This window comes from Typopeltis vanoorti, chromosome 5, assembly GCF_054136105.1.
Source record: "Typopeltis vanoorti isolate ZY-2024b chromosome 5, IOZ_Tvanoo_1.0, whole genome shotgun sequence".
In the NCBI taxonomy this organism is placed as follows: domain Eukaryota; kingdom Metazoa; phylum Arthropoda; class Arachnida; order Uropygi; family Thelyphonidae; genus Typopeltis; species Typopeltis vanoorti.
This window is the reverse complement of record NC_143553.1, coordinates 83,265,641-83,288,060: the sequence shown is the minus strand read 5'-3', so window position 1 is coordinate 83,288,060 and position 22,420 is coordinate 83,265,641. Positions and strand designations below refer to the sequence as shown.

Here is a 22,420-nt window from a genome sequence, read left to right as displayed (position 1 = left end):
TTTTTTATCATTTAAACCATTTTCTCTCTCTGTATAGTTGCTTTCACTCTTTTTTTGATCACCACTCTCATTGCCATCTTGTACGTCGCAATTCCCTATCAAGCCACTATTTTCACTCACATTCTGGCTTTCTTCAACCATAACTATCTCACAACCTGACACATACTTCAACTCCTCACTTTGCTTACACTTTCTGTACATTCTCCCACCGCTATCACTTTCAATCCAAACTCCAGCCTCATTCGGAAATGCATACATCCCACACACATCACATTGGACAAACTCTCTCGCATTACAGTTTTTGAACAATGCTGTCATACTTTTGGATGCCATTATCTTATGTTGCTGAAAGTTTATTTTTCACTTGGTTAGAGTATAATAAAATTAGTTTAATCCTTTATCCAAGTGTGAGCAAACAAAGTTTGCGCCTGAAAGTATCTTCAGGACTGGGGTAAGGCGGTACAACACCAGGGCAAGGAGTGTTGGTAGCTTGCTCCACCTTTGCAATGAGTTGCCCTGGTTTTGTATCACCTTACCCCAGTCCTGAAGATACTTTCAGGCGCAAACTTTGTTTGCTCACACTTGGATAAAGGATTAAACTAATTTTATTATACTCTAACCAAGTGAAAAATAAACTTTCAATATCTTTCTCTAAATCCAGAGTAATTTATTAAAAAAGGGTGGCACACCATTTGGCAACTCCTATAGGTAGAGATGACCTGCTAATGCTTCTGCCTGGTATCTCCACTTGGGCCTGGCTCCCACTGAAGAGACCTCAATAAAGGTCGAAACTAGTCTGGGTAGTGGCCCTTCCCTTAACTCATAACATTAGACATATCCGCAAGGAGATGTGGTTTGCATTATAGGAGATACTGAGATAGGAGTGTTAGTAGCTTGCTTTACCTTTGCAACGAGTTGCCCTGATGTTGTACCACCTTACCCCAGTCCTGAAGATACTTTCAGGCGCAAACTTTGTTTGCTCACACTTGGATAAAGGATTAAACTAATTTTATTATATCTTATGTTGCATTGGTGCCATGTGCAAATCTATGAAACGTATCATTAAAATACTAAATTAAATAATGGAATTCACACCAAAATCACACAGACACAACAAGCTACCAAAATTAGACAATATTACGTTATGATTTAAACCTGTATTCTAATTTTCACTCAAAATTATACTTGGCTTTCGGGAGCTCTCTGAAAACACTAGCCCTCTGTAACCCTCTGATATAAAACTATAACAGTTATATTATATATGCATTATAACATAACTGAAATGCATTTCACTTTGCATTAATGTTGTTAACACACCAACTTCCATGGATTCAGAAGACCCACTGGGAGGGTCACTCAACCCAACAATAATACATTTTTATAATGGAGATTCTAGAGAGATAAAAGACTGAATCATTTCTCTTTCATGTGGAATAAGTTAAAGCGAAAGGGGAGAGACATAATGCTATGCAATTTTGGTATACCAACCAACCAATATTTAACAGACATTATTTTGTTGTATAAGGGTTCATCAGAATTGAGGTTCTTCAGGCTATAATTTTATATGTATTTAAGGAAATGAAATTTTATTTTGTGCCAACATTAGGTATTGCCAAGTGAGCAAATAATATTGTTCACTGTTGTTAATACTTCAGAATGTGATTATATATCGTCAGAACCTGTTTCTCTTATTGATAATTAATCAATTTACAGACATTTGATGATTAAAGCTTAATGATTATGCATGAGAAAATGGTGTAGAGGATTAGCAAATGAAAGGTTGAGTATTCATGTGGTAACTCTCACACAATTACTTGGCTTTTCACTGTTACTGTATTCACAGCAGATGTAACTGTGTAAATTGAGGTATTATGACAAATGGATCTGTGCTTTTGAAGGTTATGCCAAAATAAAATAACACTTTGAATAAGATAAATTATCTGTTTAATAACTTGCACATAACATTTTACAACCTAGAGAACTTTTAATCAGTCTTGTAAATGTTGATTATGTTTTCTGTTGCATGCATTTTGCAAAATAGTACAAGCTCTAAAAGGAATAAAGATATAAAACTATAACAGTTATATTATATATGCATTATAATATAACTGAAATGCATTAATGCATTTCACTTTGCATTAACGTTGTTAACACACCAACTTCCATGGATTCAGAAGACCCATCATGGGAGGGTCACTCAACCCAACAACATATTTATCATACTGTACCTTAAAATCTTCAGCACACTCTGCATTCACAATGTATTCTGGTAATGTGCTCCATTCACCTACTTCTCCATGTAAAAAAATTACTCCTTATACAACTTCCAGGATGGCCTCTTGTCTTCCCCTTTCACATTTATTCTCTTTTTATAGTTCTCTCTGTATAATCTGATTAAATTATCAGCTTTGTCTTTTTCTCCCACCTACACACATCGTTATGATTCCTTTGAAACCCATTGTTATAGCAGAAAAACATCTTTTGGAAAATGAAGACACATCCTGAAATATTACTTGATTGTATCACCCATATGTTTTTGAATGTTAATTGCACAGTATTTTTGTATAATATGCATGTCTGTATATTTATTATATATCTATATATTATATTGAATATTACTATAATATTATGCTCGGCCTGGTTGACCGAGTGGTTAGCACATCCACTCTCCAGCCAAAAGGCTGTGGGCATGGATGTTTGTGATTGTCTGTGAAAATACTAGTGGTGGGCGTAGTGAGTTTAAGTTAATACCACAGGTAACAAACCAGAATAGGATAGTTAGTATAAAGCATAAAAACAGTGGTGGACCTAAGAGGCTATTACATTTTATGTACACTAATGCCAGAACCATTTGGAACAAGGGGGGGGGGGAGTTTTGGGCATTGGTTAGTTCATCCTGGCCAAAAGTTATTGGCATTAGTGAGACAGGGCTAACAGAAGATGATAAAAAATAGTTGGATAGAATGTGAAGGGTATAGCATGTTCAGGGAGGATAGAGAGGAAAAAATGGGGGAGGAGTATTACTCATGATAACCAATGAACTGCAACCAAAGAGAGCAGGAGTCCAACTGCAGGATTGCCAGTGAAAATAGCACATCTGAGACCATCTGGTGTGAGATACTTCTATAAACTAGGAAATGTAAATGGATGATGGGGATAGTATGCATCGGCAAATGACTCAATGAGTGGAGGGCAGGTAATTATTAAGGAGGACTTCAGCTGTGGGGAACATAGATTGGAAGGAGAAAAAGACACATGGGAGGAAGGAATTGGAATTTATACAGTTATGAAGGGGGATAATTATCTGAGGCAGCATGTGGTGGAATGTACTAGGAGTTTGAGAATGCTAGATGCAGTAATTGCATCAGAGAATTTATCTCAAAGAAAATGTTGTGGAGAGCATATAAGGAGAAAGATAATCAGCTAATGCATGAACAGTACGAGGACCAGGCAAGAAAGGTGACCAACATGGTAAGGAATGCAAAATCAGATTATGAGAAGAAATTAGCCAAAGTAGTTAAAGGAAATCCCAAAGAGTTTTTCCATTATGTGGCAAGTAAGAGGAAGAATAAATATGGAAGGATAACTTTAATGAGTGCAGATGGTAGAGAGGTAACAGAGGCAGATGAAATTGTTGAGCTATTATGTGACCATTTTGCAAGGGTGTATCATTCAAGTGAAGATATTGTTATAGCAGAGGTGGCAGAGTACTAATGTGAGAACAGAGATTGATGATTTAGAGGTACTTAGGATATTGCATAATCTGAATGCAAATACTGCTGTGAGATTGGATTGGATATCAGCTTGCATTTTAAGAGAATGTGCATTGGAACGGATGATGCCTTTGACTAGGCTGTTTAATTTAAGTCTTAGCTCTGCAAAGTCCCAAGAGAGAGTGGAAGGAGAGCAAAATAATTCCTTTGCATAAAGGAGGATCTAAGTCTGTGGTAGCAAATTAGTTTTGTGATTTGTGACTCATAGCCTAAAATAAGTCACTCTTGCAGAGTGACTTATTCATAATTCATTCATTATAATAATATCATACTTTCATTAATCATCATCATCATGCATATCAAGGATTTAGGCCTAGCATGGCCTGTTCTGGCCTTAAAAGTCATCGTTGAATCATTTAAGAGGACGTCCTGGTTTTCTTTTTCCTAATGGCTTGTACTTTATACTTTCATTTATACACACTTAAAATTTTTTTGGTACAGTGCTATTATTGTACTGTAATATTAAGTGTGTAAATTGTGCATTTTTCACAATTTAGAGACCAAAAACAGTCCAATTTAAACACATTTTGCTTGACAAATTTTAGCAGCGATTCCAAATATAAAATTTCATCAAAATTTGACAGTCTAGAGCATTTCTGTTATATGCATATCAGAGAAATCATTTCTGGGTTCCTGACTATAGGTAAAATACTAAAAGTATTTATTGAAAAGCAGTAATTTAGCTTTGAAGCTTGCTAAAAATAGCCTTTACAGTAGAGCTTTAAGGCATAATAATTTTTATAAGTTGTTACCAATTTTTAGGCAAAAATTGTAATAATTTAATTGATAGTAATTCAAAAACATCTTTACATCACAATGATAAATATTTTTGTTAGCAGAAGATTTTTGTCTACTTGGTGGAATATATCCTTTCTACCACAAATTCATATGAAATGTGGGATGTTATTTATGAATGACTCCCTACATTTTATTTTTGACTCCCTACATTTTATTTTTGACTCTTTTTCATGTTTGATTTTTTTATTTCATTAACTATAAATTATTTTTTTACAGAAATGCCTTTAATTATAAAATTATTGGTTATCCTGTGGGAATAGACAATGCTAAGTATGACAGGAATAGGCTTATTTTCAATCTCTGTTTTGTTTGTGATGCCTGGATGAGAACTTTCCAATATGAACCTATTGTTAGAAAGTTGGCCAACTATCTAGTAAATTTAGAGGTAGGTTTTATATTTGTATAATAAGTTGAAGATATTTTTTCAATAGATAATAAATAAAGGTTATAGAATGCTTTAATATTTAGTAAGTAAAATTGATAAGTAAAGTTTGGAATCCTTTCCTTCATGGTTACAGGGTAATCAGCATTCATTATTAAAAACTTTTGGAAACTACCATGTTATACTGACCTTAACTCGACAATAAGGTCATCGCTTTTAATTTTTCAGGAAATGACAACGCGTGCTAGCATATTAATTAAAAACTTTAATCAATGTTATGTTGCCATCTTCAGGGATCACAAAACAATGATATGTGCAGATACTAACACTAAACAAATGAGGCTGAAGAAAGGCAACGGAAGTTGGTCCTAGAGTCCTAAGGGTTCGTCTAGCGGACTAAATTGAGTTGTCTTGGTTGCTGGGCTGATGATCTTAGAATGCAAGCTTCCCAAATTTGGGGTAGTCTCATTCACCGAAATTTGTTGAGGTTTGGGAAGTTTTTCAGAGCTGAGACTGATTAAAGGAATAATCTTTCATACTTATACTTGCTACAGTCTAATAAAGTGGCCTTCTTCTAGCATATTCTGTGGTTGGTGTCCAGTGCATGGCCAGCAAGTCCTGAGTGGCTGTATTGGTGAAATCAGATGTTGTCCTTGCATTCAGATATCCTGATATTGGCTGTCCTGCCTGTTTGGCCATAGTAGGACAGTTTGCCACTGCAAGGGACCTGGTATACTCCAGGTAGGTCTAGGGGAAGTGGCTGATCTTTGTTGGGGTGGATAAGAGATGCCAATTTCTTATGTGGTTTGTAACTAGTTGTGAGGTCATATTTCCTTAGGATTTTTCTTAGTTTTTCAGATGTACCCCAGATATAAGAAATGGTGATAGATTTAGAGTAATCTTTGTTATGAAAGGGGGGGGGGATGGCTAACTGGTTTTAATATTTTTTGGATTTTTGGGGGTTATAGCCATTGGCTAAGAAGGTGTTAAGGATATAGTTAAGTTCAGTAGTTAGGGCATTGTTATCTAAACTGATTAATTTTTCACTGTTATATAGGGTTGGGATGTGGGGAGGGACTGCTTTGAATGTATCTACCTGTATGTGTAGATTTTCTATAAATAGAGAAAGCCAGGGATCCATCAGGCTGGTGTGTAATCAGAGTGTATAGAAAATATAGGAAAGTACTGATTAAAGTTTTTAATTAATATTCTAGTATGTGGTGTCATTTCCTGAAAAATTAAAAGCTATGTATAACCGACATATAAGTTTATCTACAAGAAAGCTAAGGTCATCATCTGGAGTATACACATATATACAAAGAAGCAATCTATGTTACAATCTACATGGTATGATAGTCACAGTAATTTGGTCAACCGTTAAAACTACTGGCCTGACCTCTGGTGAAAAAAAAAAAAAATCTTACTACATCAAAATCTTACTAAACTCCTGTTATTGTTATCTATTTGGTTACAAATCATTAAGAGATATATTAAGCTAGAGAGCAACATGCTCTCACATAATTATTCACATAAATTAGAACAAAACAGTATAGATAGTGATCAATAAGAGCATATACAAAATATTTATAGAAATATATAATTTCTGTAATATAGAAATTATTGCTTAGAGGCTAAGGTAAGAGTTTGCTGGAAAACTTGAACTTAAGTGGGCTAAATGTGTGTCATCCAAATTCTTGGGATTTTTATGCCACCATTATTGTTAAGATTAGGATGGTTGATCAAAATTTCACAGGTTTGTTTAAATATGCATTCATAGCAAATTTTTGTGTGATGTAAGGAACAGGTATTTTTCCAATCAGTTTGGTATGAAGTGTTAAGAGCATGATCCAAGAGGCCTGCTTTACCAGAATTGTAAAATTCAATGTTCTATTTTATGGATAGGAATTGTGTGTCCAGTTTCACCAATATAAGGTGAAACCCCACAAGTTCAGAGGCCATGTAGCAAAGATTGCAAATACAACTCAAAAGATAATTTCAATGTTCTCTTTACAAGGCTTTGATAAGACTCACTTAGACTATTGTGCGCAGGTCTAGTCTCTTGGTTTCCGTTGTGATTCTGATATATTGGAGAAAGTGCAAAGGAGAGTGTTAAAATGATGCCAGGATTAAGGAATACTGATTATGAAGACAGATTGAGAATTTGTTGACTGCAGACTCTAGCAAACAGGAGAAAGAGTGGTGATTTGATTAAGACTTACAAACTTCTGAAAGGGGTCATACAGGATTTCAATTTGTGTAGGGTGGGGTCTAAAGTTCTGAGTCTGCTGCTACGGTATGATAAAGGCAAGCTGAGAGAGACACAGCTATGATCACAAATGATTTACTGTGCAGAAGGAATGGTGTGGAGTTTGTAGATATGTGCAGTAAGTATGATGGAAGGAAGGATTTGTATATGGCAGTTTTGAGAAAGTACTATTAAGTGAAAGTTTGGAAGTGCTGAGGGAGGGAAACTAGAATGTTTAGGAGAGGATGCAGGTGAATGTGGGCACAGGCATCCTTGGAAGCTGAGAATGAATGCTGCTAAGAAGGGGGGGATGAGGGCTAGATTTTTATCTCATAGGATGGTACATGATTGGAATGGACTGCTATTGGATGTTGTGAGTGCAAGCAGTGTGAATGGATTCAAGATCAAGTATGATAGCTTCCCTCGATGAGTCCCTGACTCCCTGGAGGTTTCTCTTAATAATAATTATTATTATTATACATAAATTGCAATATCCCCTTCATCCCACAACCTTCCAATTACCTTATGATGCTACATTCAGCATCATGTGATCACTTTTTCACTTACTAATTTCTAGGTTGCCTGTGCCCACATTCACCTGCATCCTCTCCTAAACATTCTAGTTTCCCTCCCTCAGCACTTCCAAACTTTCACTTAATAGTACTTTCTCAAAACTGCCATATACAAATCCTTCCTGCCATCATACTTACTGCACATATCTACAAACTCCACACCATTCCTTCTGCACAGTAAGTCATTTGTGATCATAGCTGTGTCTCTCTCAGCTTGCCTTTATCATACCGTAGCAGCAGACTCAGAACTTTTACTTTCTCATTTTTATTTTTTTGCATGTACTAGCAAAAAACATCTCTTTCACCTTTACTCTCTGCAGTTTTACAGCATCACTAACATCCTTAATCTTGGTACCAGGAAAACATGATTTTTTCACACTTTAAGCACTTTTTTTATCAATGAAATACCATACAAAAAGTAATCCTTTTTCTCATGCTTTTGCTCTTTCATACTCTGCTTTATCTCCCCTTGCATCTCCTCTAATTTCATTTTTGTATCGTACCATCCAGCAAGCATTTCTTCAACTACTCAAGCTCACATTTTGTTCTGTGGAGGACTATCTTTTCCATTATCATCTGTTCATTCTTTTCATTTTCTACTTTCATTCTTGCAATCCACATGCAACATCAACCTTACCATTCACATTGCATTTTCATGCATTTCATGGTTCAGCTTACCACTGTCATTCTTTTTACTCTTCTCACACTTCTGTCATCTACTTTTGAAACACAACAAACCTGCTCACCATTTCCAAACTCACTGAAGAATACTTTTTTAAGACATGACCTAAAATTTGTTTAAATGCATGCATTCACCTTATATAAATCTTTCCTTCCATCAGTCCATATTAGGAAGTAACTTGACATTGTTAGCATTCAGGAATGTGTGAGTAGAGCACATCTTCCCAGGTGGTGAACAGAATGGTGGAGGAAAAAATTACTAAAATAGGTATTTGTTGCCAGGATGGAAAGGAAAAGAATCAGGAAGACCAAGATCCAAGTAGATTCATACACTAAAAATGCTTAGAAGACTGAAATATAAGATCCAACAGGACTGGAGTCTTGCCTATTAACAGATTAATTTGGAGAAGGAAAATTGTCAGTATGAAGTTAATAATAACATTAACTTTTCATTTAATATTATCATATTCTATCTCCCTCACCCCTAAGGGTCCATATCATAAATTTGATGATGAGATCTGCTTGATTTTGATTTTATTATACTTGATACGAAATTATATTATTGTTTTAATCCTTATCCAAGTGTAAAAAAAGTTCATGTATGAGTACCTTCATGAGTAATCTACCTGCGTATACAAGGGTGGTCTGAAAAGTTCTCGGCTTCGACCATAGATGGCAACACTATTGGCATGATTTTTTATTTTTTCTAATTTGGTACATCTGTCATAAGCATCCATGTGAAATTGCAAGTCATTCTATCAAGTAGTTTGTTTCATACAGCTGTCTGAAGCAAAAGTGTTGTCTGTATCCCTTGAAATGGACAAAATTGAGTATTGTGTGGTTATAAAATTCTTTGTAAAAGAAGGCTTAACACCAAAAAAAATTCATTCGAAGTTCATAAAAGTTTATAAGCACATAAAAGTTTTTGACAACTAAGAAATGGGCTGCCTAGTTTAAATGTGGCTATACCAGCCTTGAAGATGATCCATGTGAAGGATGTCCAAAAAGTGTAACAACACCAAAAATCATTGATCAAGTGCATGATATGCTATTGGATGACCGGTGAGTCAAAGTGCATGAAATTGCTAAGACTATAGGCATTTCAAAAGAATGTGTAGGATATATTTTGCATGAAGAACTGCATATGAGAAAGCTTTGAGCAAGATGGGCACTGCGCTTGCTCACAGCAGATCAAAAATGTATTTGCATAAAAATCTCTGAACAGTGCTTGGAATGTTTTAACAAGAATAAAGGTTTTGTGCATCGATTTATTACTATGGATGGGACTTGGATTCACCATTACACACCAGAATCCAAACAGCAGTCAAACCAGTTCACAGAAGCCAGTTGTTCAGCGCCAAAGAAGACAAAGTCAGTTCCATCAGCAGGAATAGTCATTGCATCGGTGTTTTGAGATGCTAAAGGCATTTTGTTTATTAATTATCTTGAAAAGGGTAAAACAATAACTGGGGAATATTATTCTGATCTTTTAACCAGACTAGATGAAAAAATCCATGAGAAAAGACTCGGTTTGCAGAAGAAAAAAATCATCTTTCATCAGGACAATGCACCTGCCCACAAAGGTGTTTTGGCAATGGAAAAATTAAGGTTCTGTACTATGAATTGTTGGAACATCCACCCTGTTCCCCAGATCTGGCTCCCTCTGACTTCTGTCTCTTACAAAAACTAAAACTCTTCCTCACTGGTCAACGTTTTTCTTCGAATCAAGAGGTGATTGCAGCTGTAGAGGAGTATTTTGCAGATCTTACTGAGAACCACTACAGAGACAGGATAATGGCGCTGGAATAAATATATTAGTCTTAAGGAAGATTATGTTGAAATATAAAAATAATTTTGAAATTATAAATTCGCTTTTTCATTGTTAGGCTGAGAACTTTTCAGACCACCCTCGTAGAGGCAGTTGACTTGATATTTCTTTTGTTATAAAGCACGGGGTTCTTTCTTTCTCTCATTTGAAACAACTGCAGTTTCATACTGCCTATCGGCAACATTATGTACCTGGAATGAACCCACAGGATGTCATAAAATAAATATTAAATGGAAATTGCACTGTGTCATTTTTCATGCCCACCAAGAGATGTAATATCAAATCTTGTTTCGCACTTTATAAGATTTCATTCTAAATGTTGTTTCTTGTCATTTCTTTGTCATCAGTTTCTAATCACTAGTTAAAAAAGATATAAGAAGATTTTTTTTTTTTCTTGTGCTGCCTTCATGGGGGGCAGCACTAGCAAGTAGGCAATAAAATATTGAATGGTCAGGTTGCACTCATAGTATGAACAGATGTGTATCATGGTCAACTATGAAAGGCATTATCATAGGTAAGGACTTGCAAAGATGCTGAAAGCTCCATAAAAGTTTGCTAAGGTTTGATTCTCAAAAGGAAACTGCCAAAATGGTTTGCAGAGAGACATGAGAAGATACTGATGTGTTGTCAGAAAAGATTTCATTAAGAGAAAAAATACTGCTCACATGGTAATCTTATTAAACCAGTGATGCTTAACCTGGGGTGTGTGCACCTTCTGGGTGCGAGAAAGTATTTCCAGGGGTGCGAGAGAAGTTTCTAAATTTTGACCCAGATTCGATGGATGACAGCTATTTAATAAAAGATGATCTTGTTGAAATATGAGCCAATGCATGTATTCAGGTGGAATTTGAAAAACTGGACTTAGAACAATTCTGGTGTACACAGTTAGAATCTTATCCACAGCTGGCAAAAGCAGCATTGCAGACACTTTTACCATTTGCCACCATCTACCTGTGTGAAATGGGATTTTTTCGATTTTCATCACTTTTGCACATAAAAACAAAAGCCAGAAATCACTTAAATGCAAGTGATGACCTATGTGTTGCTCTTTCAAAAAAAGGAGCCTCGCTTCAAAAGTATTATTATGAATAAACAACAACAACAACATAGCCATTAAAAATTGAGATATTGTTTTGTACGTATATGTAAATGTATGTGTTTATTTTTCAATAAATAAATTATCTTGCAATAGATGTAATTTCCTAAATAAAAAAATAGAAATACATTTTTCAAGGGGGTGCGAGAACATATTTTTAGATTCAAGGGGTTGCCGATCCCTAAAAAGGTTAAGACCCACTGTATTAAACAGATTGCTTTCTAATAATACACATAGATGTGCATGTTTATGGATTTTGGGAAATTTGAACAGTTTTTATTCTTAAAAGCTACATTTAATTATTAAAAATTAAACCTTTAGTAATTTAATGTAGTTTTTGAATTGGGAAACTGTTTACCTAGTTATGTTCCCACAAATAAGGAAAATTGATGCTAGTGAATTTGTGTGAAACAAAACTAGAAACCTAAAACGTTTATGGATTTTAAAACTTTGCTTCATTGAACTTTTGAAAAGTTATTATAATTATGAACACAAACTATCACATTTTTATATTTAATTTTTTGACATAAATACAGACCACTACATTATATCATGCTTCCAACCTTGAACAAGTTAAAAAAAAAAAAAAAAAAAGACAATTTGTTTTTTTTCTTAAATGTTTTTTTTTTTAATCCATCTGTAATATACAATTGGAGTTGGAATTTTAAATTTACATTTTAACATGCATTTTCTTGAAAAAGGAATGATTGCTAGAGCATTTTTTTAATATATACTTATTAGAACATTATCTGTCATGCTGCATGATTATGGTGCAGTATATAGATATTATTAGTGGGAGGATAGCTCCCATTGCCCACTGATTGTGATCTTCTTGCAAAGCTTTTTTTCAGCTCTAATTAATCCAATAAGTGGATACTGTTTTACTTAAAAAAAAAAAAAAAAAAAAAAAAACCCCGAAACCTTTAGTCACTTGGTTTTCAAAAGGATGAGTTGTTGGAGAGGATCCAGAAACTATTGACTAAGTTGGTCTCTGGAATGTGGAATATGAGGATAGATTGAGGGAATGCAAATTACAGAGCCTAGCAGACAGGAGGAGCAGGAACCTTATCAAGACATAAGTTGGTAAGGGATAATTACCAGATTAATGTGGATGTGATTTTTCATAGAAGAAGAGCCCATCCCTGAAAGCTGTATAAGGAAGGTGTGAGCGAATGAGGAGTAGATTTTTTGCTTGGAAGGTAGGTGATTGGAATGCATTGCCTGAAAGTATGGTGAGTGGAGAGACAGTGAATGCATTTAAGTCAAGGTATGATGAGCTGTGGATGTGAGAGTGGGACCTCTGGCAATAAGTCTCTTGACTCCATTGAGGCCTAATGATTATAATAATAATGCTAAACTTGCCCTTATTCATGTTAAAAACTTCATCCCTGTTACTAAGATCACCATGTAAAGAATCGAGATTATTCTATCCAGCTTTATTGGAAGTTTATTTTGCACTTGGTTAGACTATGATAAATTTAGTTTAATCCTTGATCCTTTTTTTTTTTTTTAAGTTGAGCCCATACACAGAAGGTTTGTTGGTCACCCTATAGTATATTAGTACCATGTATGGGTGGTGGGTTGGGAAAGGAGGAATTTGTTTACATTTGATTTGAATGACTTTAAATTGTATTCCTTGGGAAACACAGCAGGTGGGAGACTGTTCCACAGTGCAGCAGTTGCAGGGATGAAGGAAGAGGAAAAGAAACTTGTTCTGTTTGTTTCTAGGTGAACTATGAAGGGATGTTGTGCAGCAGCTGTACGTGTTCCAATGAGTTTAGTACTGAGCGGAGGAATTATTGATGATATTTCCGATGAGCATTTCCCATGGAAATATTTGTAGAATATACATATTGCAGAGACAATACGTCTGTGTGAAAGAGGGAGGAGGGAGTTGGTAAGGGATGGATCATTGATAAGTCTAATTGCTCTCCTCTGTATTGAGTTGAGCATTTTGAGAGAGCTTTTTGGGGTCACACCCCATATGTGAGAGCGGTATTCAATAGTTGGGCAGATTTGTGACTTGTATAATGTTAATAGCTGTTCGGGGGGGTGATTAACGTCTTGAGTGAAAGAGGAATCCTAGTTTTTTTGAGGCTGAGGATGCAATGTTTGAGATATGTTTATGCCAGGAGAGGTTTGATGTGAGGGTGATTCCAAGGAGTGAGATCTCAGATTGTCTGGAGATTTGGGTATCGTTAAAAAGGATATTGGGAAAAAATGGTTCTTTTTTATGGGAAATAGTACAGAACTGGATTTTATTGGCATTGAAATTTATGAGGTTACCTGAACCCCATTGGAGAATGGCTTGGAGATCAGAGTTGAGGGTCGTGGTGGTTGATGTTCTGTAAGTTGAGGTGAGTTGTGTAGGGTAAGGCTTATCAAATGCAAGCGAAGAGTGTAGTGTGCTGTCGTCTTCAAAAGTGTGTATTGGGTTGGAGGTCAGTTGCAGTAGGTCATTGATATATAGCAGGAAGAGGGTTGGTGAGAGGACAGAACCTTGTGGGACCCCAGCATTAATTGAGTGGTGAGAGGATAGGGAGCCGTCCACCATCACACAGAGTGTGCGTCCAGACAGAAAACTGACGATCCACCTACAGAAGCCCTGGGTCTGACCAAATGATGGTAGTTTGCCTAGTAGGCCTTTGTGCCAGACCCAGTCAAAGGCTTTGGAGATATCTAGTGCAACCACTGAGATTCGCCAAACCTCACCATAGCCTTCGTCCAGAGATGGGTGACATATGTGAGTAGATCTCCTGTTGATCGGCAGTGGCGGAATCCATACTGGCAGTCATTTATTTGGTGAGTGTCTTCAAGATGGTGTAGGAGATGGGAATTGATGATTTTTTCCATTACCTTTGACAGGACTGAGGTAAGCGAGATAGGACAGTAATTGGATGGCAGTGACTTGTCACCCTTCTTGGGGATGGGCTGAATATAGGCCAATTTCCAGTTTGTGGGATAGATTCCAATGGAGTAGGAGAGTATATATATATAGTTGACATAGGATAGGGGTCAATTCTGGAGCACAAACTTTCAGAAGAACTGGGGGAATGCCATCAGGGCCAGGAGACTTTTTTGTGTCTAATTTGGACAGTATTTTTCTGATCTCATCATGGCAAAAGGATATGGGGGGTACATTGTATGTTGGGTGTCTGGAATGGTTGGGGACATTTTCCATTGTCAGTTATGCATGCATTTGAAGCAAAGTATGAGGCCAGAAGATAGGCTTTTTCTGTGGGTGATGATGCAGTAGAGCCATCGGGGTATGATAGGAGTGGGAATAGTGTTGGACAGAAATTACGACCAATTGCTTGGCAAGAGACCAAAAGGCTCAGCTACCATTTGGACAGGCTGCTAGTTTCCTGCTTTTTGCTCTTTCGAACTCTGTTTTGGTGATTGTTTTTTTGCATTTATTATGGGCTTCACTGTAAGCTTTGAAGGAGGATGGGGTTTTTGATTTCAGCCAGTTGTGGTATTACTATTATTACTATTATTTGGGGCCTCCCTCGATGAGGCTAATGACTCATCGAGGGAGGCCCCAAATCATATTCATCACAACTATTTGACATTCATACAGTATCCATCATACCTCGACTTAAACTCATTCACTGTCACAGCATCCACCACAGACTCAGGGAGCGCATTCCACTCATTCACCACTCTTAAAAGTAAAGAACCGAGCTCTAACACCTTTACTAACCACACTTTTGCCCAGTTTCCATGGATGTCCCCTAGTCCTCCCACAACCAGCCCTGTTCTGAAAAAATCTTCTGAATTAATTTTATAGAAACCCTTCAGTAATTTGAATGTCTCAATCATACTTCCCTCCTCTGCCTATCAACCAATTTTTGCAACCCACAAATCCTCAACTTGTTCTCATAAGGTTCATTCCACAGACCTGCTATCATCTTGGTCACTCGCCTCTGGATCCTCTCCACCTCCTCCCCATCAAGAAGAAACCTAGGTGACCAAATCTGGGCAAGGTAGTCGAGATGGGGTCTTATCAAGGCTTGATACAGAGGAACAATAACCTGCTTGTCTCTGCTTGTCAACGTATTCTTCAGCAACCAAGTGATTTGATGAGCTGATTTGGCCACTTTTGCAATGTGCACCCTAAACTTCAACTCCTTATCCACCAGCACTCCTAAATCTCGTGCCTCATCAATTTCCTGGAGTACAGTTCAGCCAATGTAGTAAACTGCTGCTAATCTTTTCACCCCAAAATGTATAACCTTACACTTTGCCACATTAAATTGACATCCATTCTCCTTAGCCCAGACCTCCAATCTATCCAAATCTTCTTGCAAAATTTTGACATGATCTGCATTCACTATTGCCCTACCCAACTTTGCATCATCCGCAAACAAATGAATTGTTCCTCTCAGATCCTTTCCTATATCATTAATGAACAAATTAAACAGCAGTGGTCCAAGAACAGATCCTTGTGGCACACCACTAGTCACAGGCCGTCTTGTGGAGTCTACTCCTGAATAAACCACTCTCTGATATCTCTCTGTCAACCACCCTCCTATCCATCTCACCAACATTATATCCATCCCCATATGCTGCAATTTACTGATTAGAATTCCATGTGGTATCCTGTCCAAGGCCTTAGCAAGGTCCAGTAGAATCACTGTAAACCCATTACCCTTATCCAGTTCAGCCTTCACTGTGTTATAATACGTGAGCAAGTTACTGAGGCATGACCTACCCTGCACAAAACCATGCTGTCCCCGATACAGTATCGCATTTTCTTCTATCCAATCTTGTATTTTCCTCTTGACTATTTACCAAGACCTTGATAATGATTCCTGTTATGCTGATTGGCCGGTAATTTTCAACAGCAGCCTTGGAACCACCTTTATGCAGCAGAACTATTTCCCCCCCTTTCCACCCCCTTGGGACTGACCCAGACCCGAGGCTCAAATTAAACAAAATGGTCAAGGACACTGACAATTCTTTAGCCGCTTCACATACGACACAAGCTGGTATACCATCCAATCCCACAGATGTATCGACATTGAGGTTTTGTAATAGACTAGTTACCTCTACATCATTAATCACAATTCCAATATAAGCTGTTGGTTCTTCCATTCCTACAATGTCACCACCTAGATGATATACTCTTGCAAAGTGCTTGCTCAGTAATTCCACTATATCGACTGATTTGGTTACCCTCATTTTTTTCTCATTTCCTCATTTAAAAAATGCTAGTAACCCTCATTCGGTTACTAGCATTTTTTAAGATCATTCTGCCATGAACATTTTTCCTTTTACTTGCAACATCTTGAAAAAACTGTTTGGGATTTTCTTTAGCCTGCACGGCCAATTTTCTTTCGTAATCCCGTTTTGCTTTTCTTACCACCCTTGTTACCATCCTGGCCTGAGCTTTATACTGTTCCTGCGCCTGCTGGTCACCTTTCTCCTTAAATTCCCTCCACAATTGTTTCTTTTTTTGCAGCTCAAGCTTAATAGTGTTATTCATCCATTTAACCCCTACTTGATTTATTATTCGGACTCTTGGTATACAGTCAACCATTGCCTCCTGCAAACACTTCTTAACCACCTCCCATGCACTATCAGCATCCAGCCCTTGCAGTTTTACATGCCATGGCACTGAGCCAAGCACACACCTAAGCTTGTCATACTTACCAGCCCGGTAATTCCACATGTACGCTGTCTTAATTGTAAATTCCGTTCCTTTAGCCACCTCCCAAGTCATGACCTTATGGTCACTCTCACCAATTAGTGGCAACATGGTGATGTTCGTTACAGCCACATTCTCAGTTGCAATTACTAGGTCAAGCACTCTCTGCCCCCTGGTATTTTCCACTACATGCTGCTGCAGATAGTTGTCCCTTAATAACCGCATAAAATCCAATTCCTTCCTCCCAATGTTACCATAATTGAAATCACCCATAATAATTACCCTCCTTCCACTCATTTCTTCTATTTGCCTATGCATACTATCCCCACCATCTATTCCATCACCTGGTCTATAGCAGCACCCAATTGTATATTTTGTTCTTCTAGATTCTATCTCACACCAAACAGCCTCAAATGTGCTCTTTTCTCTATCCTGCAGTTTAACTTCTATACTCCTTGGCTGCAACTCATCAGCTATCCTATCATCAGTAACACTCCTCCCCCCCTTTTTATTCACCCTGTCATTCCTGAACACACTATACCCGTCGCATTCAATCCCACTAGCTTTATCATCTTCTGTCAGCCATGTTTCACTAATACCAACAACCTATGGCCTGGAAATGCCAACCAAGGCTAAAACTCTTCCTTCTTGTTCCTAATACTCCTGGCATTAGTGTACATGAATTGCAGAAGGCCATTATTCCCATCCCTACTTTGATGCCTTATACTAACTATCCCATTCTGATTTGTTGTCCCGCTCGGGCATATTATACTCATTCATACACTCAACTGCCTCCCTTAAGTCTGCATATCTACTCCCCCCCCCTTAATAAATCTAGTTTCCTTGAGTCTGTACATCCACTTCCACATCATTCATCAACACTTTTTCAAGCCTCCTTACACCAACTCCATTCAAATGTAATCCATCCATCTTATATAAATCCTTTCGCCCATCGAACTCACTCCACACATCCACAGATTCCACACCACTCTCCATACATAACCCATGCATAAAGTCATTGGCAATTATGGTCCTCCTTCTAAACACTTCATTGTCATACTGCGGTAAAATACTCACCATCCTAACTCTCTCACTCTTCTCTTTTGCTACCGCAAGTAATTCCCTCACATTCTCTATCATTTCCATTTTGTCTTCTTTCAAATCATTTATTCCTGCCACGATTATCATCTCTTTCACCCTCTGTTTTTGCACTCGAATAGATTCGCTGACGTCCTTTATGTTTGCACCCGGCTGGTACGATTTCATGAAACTCTCAACTATTACACCTCTTAATAGCAAATCCCCATACAGCACTCGCTATGTCTGTTATGTATGTCTGGTGTTTCATCTCTACAGCCTTGGCACATCTTTTGGAGAACCAGGGTGACGATTACTTTGTTAATAAGCTCGGTGCATATGTTTGGGTTGGAAGGCCGGAAGCAATAGTCCAACCATGGGAATGCGGCATAAAAGTTGCAGAGGCTGTTCCCCTTAGCACTGTTATAGTGCCAAACTACTTGTGTGGGAGTGTCTGTGTAAACGTTGTTGCATGGGGGAGGAGATGAGCACCATGTTGTGGTCAGAATTACCCAGGGGGCTCACTACTTTCACTGTATATTTTGAGGGAGTCATTGGTGAGGAAGAGATATAGGATGTTTGGGGAGTGGTTTGGGTTATCTGGTATTCTGGTTGGCATCTGGACAAGTTGTGTAAGGTCGTTAGTGATGGCAAATGTTTTGGCATCTCTGCCTGCAAGATGTGTACAGCTGGAGGAGAAAAGCCAGCTAGTGTTGTGGACGTTAAAATCTCCTAGAAGGATCATTTTGCTGTTGGAAAGTGGGATTGGAGAAAATCGATTTTTAGGTAGAGGAAATTAAAGAGCTCAGGGTGGTTGGTTGTGTTGAGGGAGCAATAGAGACAGCAGATGAATTGGACTGAGTGGGGAAGGGATAACCAAAGAAGGTCAAAGTTGGGTGATTCTAGGTTGGGTGTTCTATGGCAAGGTAGGCAAATAAAGTTTGTGCCTGAAAATATCTTCAATACTGAGGCAAGGTGGTACATCTGTTGGCAACTTGCAGCAAAGGTGGACCAAGCTTTCATCGCTCCTTGTCTTAGTATCTCCCATAATGCAAAGCACATCTCCTTGCAGACATGTATAATGCTATGCATTAAGGGAAAGGCCACTACCAGACTGATTTCGACCTTTATTGAGGTCTAACCAAGTGCAAAATAAACTTCCAACATCTTTCTCTAAATTCAGAGTAATTTAATAATAAGGTGGTACACCCTTTTGGCAACTCGTATAGGTAAATATCACCTCTCCATTGCTTCTGCCTTAGTATCACCACTTCTGGGTCTGCCTTCTACTCACGAGACCTCAATAAAGGTCGAAACTGGTCTGGGTAATGGCCTTTCCCTTAATGCATAGCATTATACATGTCTGCAAGGAGATGTGCTTTGCATTATGGGAGATACTAAGACAAGGAGTGATGAAAGCCTGGTCCATCTTTGCTGCTAGTTGCCAACAGATGTACCACCTTGCTTCAGTCCTGAAGATATTTTCAGCACAAACTTTGTTTGCCTACACTTGGATAAAGTATTAAACTAAATTTATTATATCCAGTTTTATGCCATTGGAAAAGAAACTTTTTTGTTAATATAACCAAAATCATATATTAACGAGAAACTATATTCTCTTAGTTTTTTTACAAGAAGCAGTCTGTGGTCTTTCAGGCATGGAAATAATAGAACCTAAGTTGAGGTCTGACTTTCTTCATATCTAGTGAAGGATATGAAGTTGTTGGTCAACAAACACTAATCATATGAACTGAATTTAGTAGTTACATTCATAAATTTAAGGAAGTCTGAGATTATTTGATGGCAAACAGTATAACAGAAATAAGTCCTATTTTCAACTGCTTATATACTCTTATAAGACATTTGACCTTTACAGAGTTAAGATATGATGTGTTAACTAGCTCAACAGTGACTCGTAATATTGGATGCAAGATGTCTTCTGAGGTATTATGATATGACTTTTCCAGAGAGTTTAAGGACATTGTGTGGGAGGGTGCTCTACTCCACACATCCCACTGTCTGCACTATTTAATCCTCCGTACAACACCACTACCACCATCTGCATGCTATGCTATCTTCTATCCATTAATAGTATTTTTGTCTGTTAATTACATGTGTCCTCTGGCCAATTTTTGAGATGAAAAACTTGGGTTTCCTGGAGGGAGAAACCCCCTACCTCCTTATGAGATCAGCTAACTCTCCTTCATTTGAAAATGCCCATAGAAAGATTTCCTTTATTAACAAGAATCAGACTTGACCCTTCTCCATTCAAAGGAAGCAATGTTCCATCTTCCATTTGCACTATGGAGGTGTTCAGAATAATACACTATAACTTTGGCATGCGCATGGCACCTATTGTACCAATTTTCCACTTAAAAATGCTGCTTACAAATTCATTGCATAAGTTGTGCAATGAATTTGTAACATCTCAATAGAAGCATTCTCAGACAGTGGCAAATATCTAATCATCATTATTCATTATATTTCTTTAATTTTTTTAGTTTTGTAAGATGAAGTTTGCTCAGTTATTTCATCTTTTCCTCACTTATTTTCATTCCTGAAAAAACACATGACAAAATGTGAGAAACTATAAAAATAGTCAAATTAATAAAAAGAATTATGCTTGAGGATCTACCACATATTACTTCAAGCACAAACAATACACATCTTCTTTCACTTGTGAATGGATTAAACAAGAATCATATCTAATGTTGTTTCTTGTAATTTCCATACCAACCAATTTCCTATCGATCTTGCTATGTGATCATCAGTGCTGAAATCACATTTTAATTGGCAGGTCCTTCTGCAGAACTCTCTTTCTCAAAGACCTTGCTGGAATCCAAATACAATAATCTTTCTGTTCGTGTTCTGTAGCTGTCATAATGAACTACAGAGATATCCAGCCTAAGTCCCATAGAGTCAATGTTATTGTGAGCTCATTATTTGCAGACACTAAAAACACAAACCTTCATGAGGGCAAACTGAATTTCCTCACACATAAATGTCAGTCACATCACAAAATACAGCTGGTGGGAGCAACTGCCATGATAAGTACTGCATTAAATTTCATCACACTTCTTTTTTTTTAATTAAAACTAGAAAATACATAAAAATAAGTAAATAAAAAAACACATAAAAATTCAAACAGTAATAGAAGACATATAATGAAGAGAAATAAAAGAATATAAAATTATAGAAATTAAAATCGAGAGTCAGTGTTCAAAATTTGAAAAGTTTGTTTACTTAAATTAGTCCTTACTCAAAATCATCATAAACTAAATATGTATGATCTGTACCATTAAAATAAAAAATAACCTGAACACATTAGGTAGTTAGCTTTTTAATTGGTGACCTCCATTTACAAAGAGGAGAGATAACACAAGTTATGAGCAGATATCATGCATCAGTCTCCCTAAGGGGGAAGGGAAAAGTGATTGCCACAACTAGTATGAACAAGTCAGCTTCTTAATTGGATAGACCTAATGGACATCGTTAAGTCTTTGTCCATTTAGGCAGCTGATTTGTTCATGTCAGCTGTGCCAGTCTCTGCCCATAGGCTGACTAATGAAGGCTAACTGTTCATCAATTTTGACCTTTCCCTCTTTGTAATTGGATGTGACCAATTATAGCAAGTTAGTTTTCAAACTGATAACATGAATTAAGTTTACCTAGGCCACTTCTTAAGGTGATGACTATTGTACAGTACACAGTTTACCATAAAGGTTTCTGGTAAGCAACCATTAATTGAAGCTAATGTAACATTTTGAAATTTATATGTTAACTCTGGATTTTAATTTTTATCGTTTCATAATCTTCCTATTATTGTATATTTGTATCATGCTTTATATATGGTTCCTGTCTTTCTTTTTACTTCTCCCCCCCCCCCCTACCATTTGCTTTTTTTGTTTCCTGGGAATGGAAATAGGAGGAAGGAGTAATTCATTTTCTTCCCTAAATTCACTATAGCAAACCTTGTGCTATAACAAACTATTCCTCTAGTTCATAGGAGTTTGTTTTAGCAAGTATGCATTATAACATGGTTATTATGGGTATTACCATGATCCTATTTCCTTCATGACTTTTTTTTTTTCCCCTAAAAGTAAGTTTGTCATAATTGATTCATTCTTACTGAAACCATTTTAGCCTTTGTTCCAAAGCATTTCCTATCAAGAATATCATGGTTAAGATTATTAGTTTACTATTGCATTACCATGTCCAGGACTGAAGAAATCCACTCACCATAGACCAGTTATTGAAAACAAGTGGTGAATGAATTTTCAGCCTCATTCTAAATGCATTCAAAATATATTATTTTCTT

The 22,420-nt window shown here is 37.1% G+C and overlaps 1 protein-coding gene across 1 annotated transcript in view; it reads left to right on the top strand.

The window, feature by feature from the left end:
• Positions 1-22,420, top strand: part of Nprl2 (Nitrogen permease regulator-like 2) — a 187,680-nt gene that overhangs the window by 15,417 nt on the left and 149,843 nt on the right. Inside the window, exon 3 of the mRNA XM_090393218.1 lies at positions 4,788-4,956. Within this exon, the coding sequence (XP_090249344.1) occupies positions 4,788-4,956 (169 nt within the window). The remainder of the gene's footprint in view (positions 1-4,787; positions 4,957-22,420) is intronic.